Source organism: Rosa rugosa, chromosome 5 (genome assembly GCF_958449725.1).
Source record: "Rosa rugosa chromosome 5, drRosRugo1.1, whole genome shotgun sequence".
Lineage (NCBI taxonomy): Eukaryota > Viridiplantae > Streptophyta > Magnoliopsida > Rosales > Rosaceae > Rosa > Rosa rugosa.
In genome coordinates, this window is record NC_084824.1 from 22,895,560 (window position 1) to 22,897,657 (window position 2,098).

The 2,098-nt window shown below is 40.5% G+C and overlaps 1 protein-coding gene across 1 annotated transcript; it reads right to left on the minus strand.

The window, feature by feature from the left end:
* Positions 1-217: 217 nt before the first annotated feature.
* LOC133708618 (uncharacterized) lies at positions 218-1,596 on the minus strand. Its single transcript, XM_062134081.1, has 2 exons — positions 1,394-1,596; positions 218-901 (listed from the first exon to the last, which is right to left on the minus strand). The coding sequence occupies exons 1-2, from the start codon at positions 1,536-1,538 to the stop codon at positions 576-578; spliced, it is 471 nt and encodes a 156-aa protein (XP_061990065.1). The 5' UTR covers positions 1,539-1,596; the 3' UTR covers positions 218-575.
* Between the last annotated feature and the right edge of the window lie 502 nt (positions 1,597-2,098).

Consider the following 2,098-nt stretch of genomic DNA (forward strand, 5'->3'; position numbering starts at 1 on the left):
CTTTCACATAAGTTGTTGATCATAATGTCACACTTCGACCAAGTCTCGAAGTGTGCTCTACACGAATGCTGTGGAGGCCTATCCTTATCTACAAAACAAGCAGCAGCAGCCATTAGTCTTGATATGGGTCAACTTAGCAAAAAAAAAAAACAAAAACAAAAAAATCAGCAACTTTGTAAACTCGAAAACTTACGTGCCATCCATTTGTGCGCTTCATTATCCAAAGCCTTCATCTCCTCCATTTCCTTTGCAAAGTAAGGAAGTGTAGTTGACTTTGCACATTTCCACATTTGATCCTTTAGTACCTTTCCCGGAAACAGCTTCGTAAAATTTGTCCACATATGGCGCGCACAAAATCTAATCTTGGCCAATGGAACTACTTCTTCAAAGGCAGGGATTAAACCCTTTTGCTTATCGCTGATGAAAGTCCAACCTGCTCCATCCTCAAGTATACTCAGGTCTTTGCACAGAAGCTCTAGGAACCATCTCCACGAGTCTTTGCTTTCCATCTCCACCATTGCGTAGGCAATCACCCATGAAGTGTTGTTGGCATCAATGCCAACAGCTGTCAAGAGCTAACCCCCATATGCAGACCTCAAATGGCAACCGTCTAGCCCAATCACAGACCTACATCCCGCTTTAAATCCATTTTTTAGAGCTCCAAGACAGATATACATCCTCTTGAAGATTGGAAGGCTCTCTCCCTTGCTGAAATCACATTTTATGTCAACGGTTGTAGAAGGGTCCACCCTTTTCAGCTCATTCGCATAATCTCGAAGTCTGGCATATTGCTCCATGATGGTTCCCTCCAACACCAAAAGGGCTGCTTTCTTTACTCGATAAGCCATCTGATTGGAGACCCTTACTCTAACTTCTGAAGACATAGTTTGAGCCAAGGATTCTGTAACCGAAAAAAAAATAAAAAACCAAAACAAGGATCGGTAACCATTGAAGCAAGCAAAACAAGCAAGAAACCATTTCCAAAACTGAACAAAACAAAACTGGACCATTTAAAACTGAAGCAGTAGCTGGGTAATTACTCTAAAACAAGCAAAAATACAAACATGAAGGCTTAATCACTCTAAAACTGAAGCATTAGGTGGTTAATTACTCTAAAACTGTACAGTTGATACAAACATGAAGGTTTTAATCACTCTAAAACTGTACAGTTGAAACAAGCTTTTCACATAAGAACCTATGAATGGCCAAAATCATATAACACCTGCACTTGCTGCAACCAACCAAAATTTGTAAAAACCAAAAAAAAAATGGAAACAAGGAATTGGAAGGCACTATAATTTCGAACTTGCAGCAACCAAACTTGTCAAAAAAATTAGAAAACTACACAACAAACAGTAACCAAACAAATTTCCCAAGAGATTGGAATGGATACCTGGCTTCCAGCCACTGTTCAGCTTGATCCTTTCCATGAAACGCTTAGTTAAATACTTAGCACTGAGCATGCTGTTATCAAAGACTCTCATGCACTTGTGTTCCGGCTCATAAGTCTTGATCATAAGAGATTCCTCATGTTGCATCCTAGATGCATAGAGCTCGAATGGACAGTCTTGGGACTTGCATATAGCCCTCACCCTTTTCCGGTCATTTTTTATAAAATATACCTCCCAACCATCTCTAATAGCCCTCTCCCTTATAGCCTCTCTCAAAATCGCAGCGCTGCCAAATATCATCCCTTTCTTGAAGACCGGGTCCTTCATATCTGTTTCGATCTGGATTAAACTCAGGGAATGGTACTTCCTCTTCACCATCAGAATCCAAAGCAGGACGCAATCTCTCTTCATCGGACTCGGCTGATCCAAACATATCTTCATGATCTTCAAACTCTTTTCCACTTTCCATCTCCAAAGGCAGAACAGCTTCTTTACTTGGTCCAACCCATTCACCATTGTCATTAACCTCAAACCCTATATCAGCTTCCTCGAACCAATCGTCGTCATCAACACCATACTGATAATATTCATCATCTTCAGCAGCGGGTATGTATTCATCATCCTCATCACTCTCACTGCTATCCACTTCATCTTCTTGTTCAGGATGGAACCCAAATGATTGCATATAATCTAGAATATCTATATCT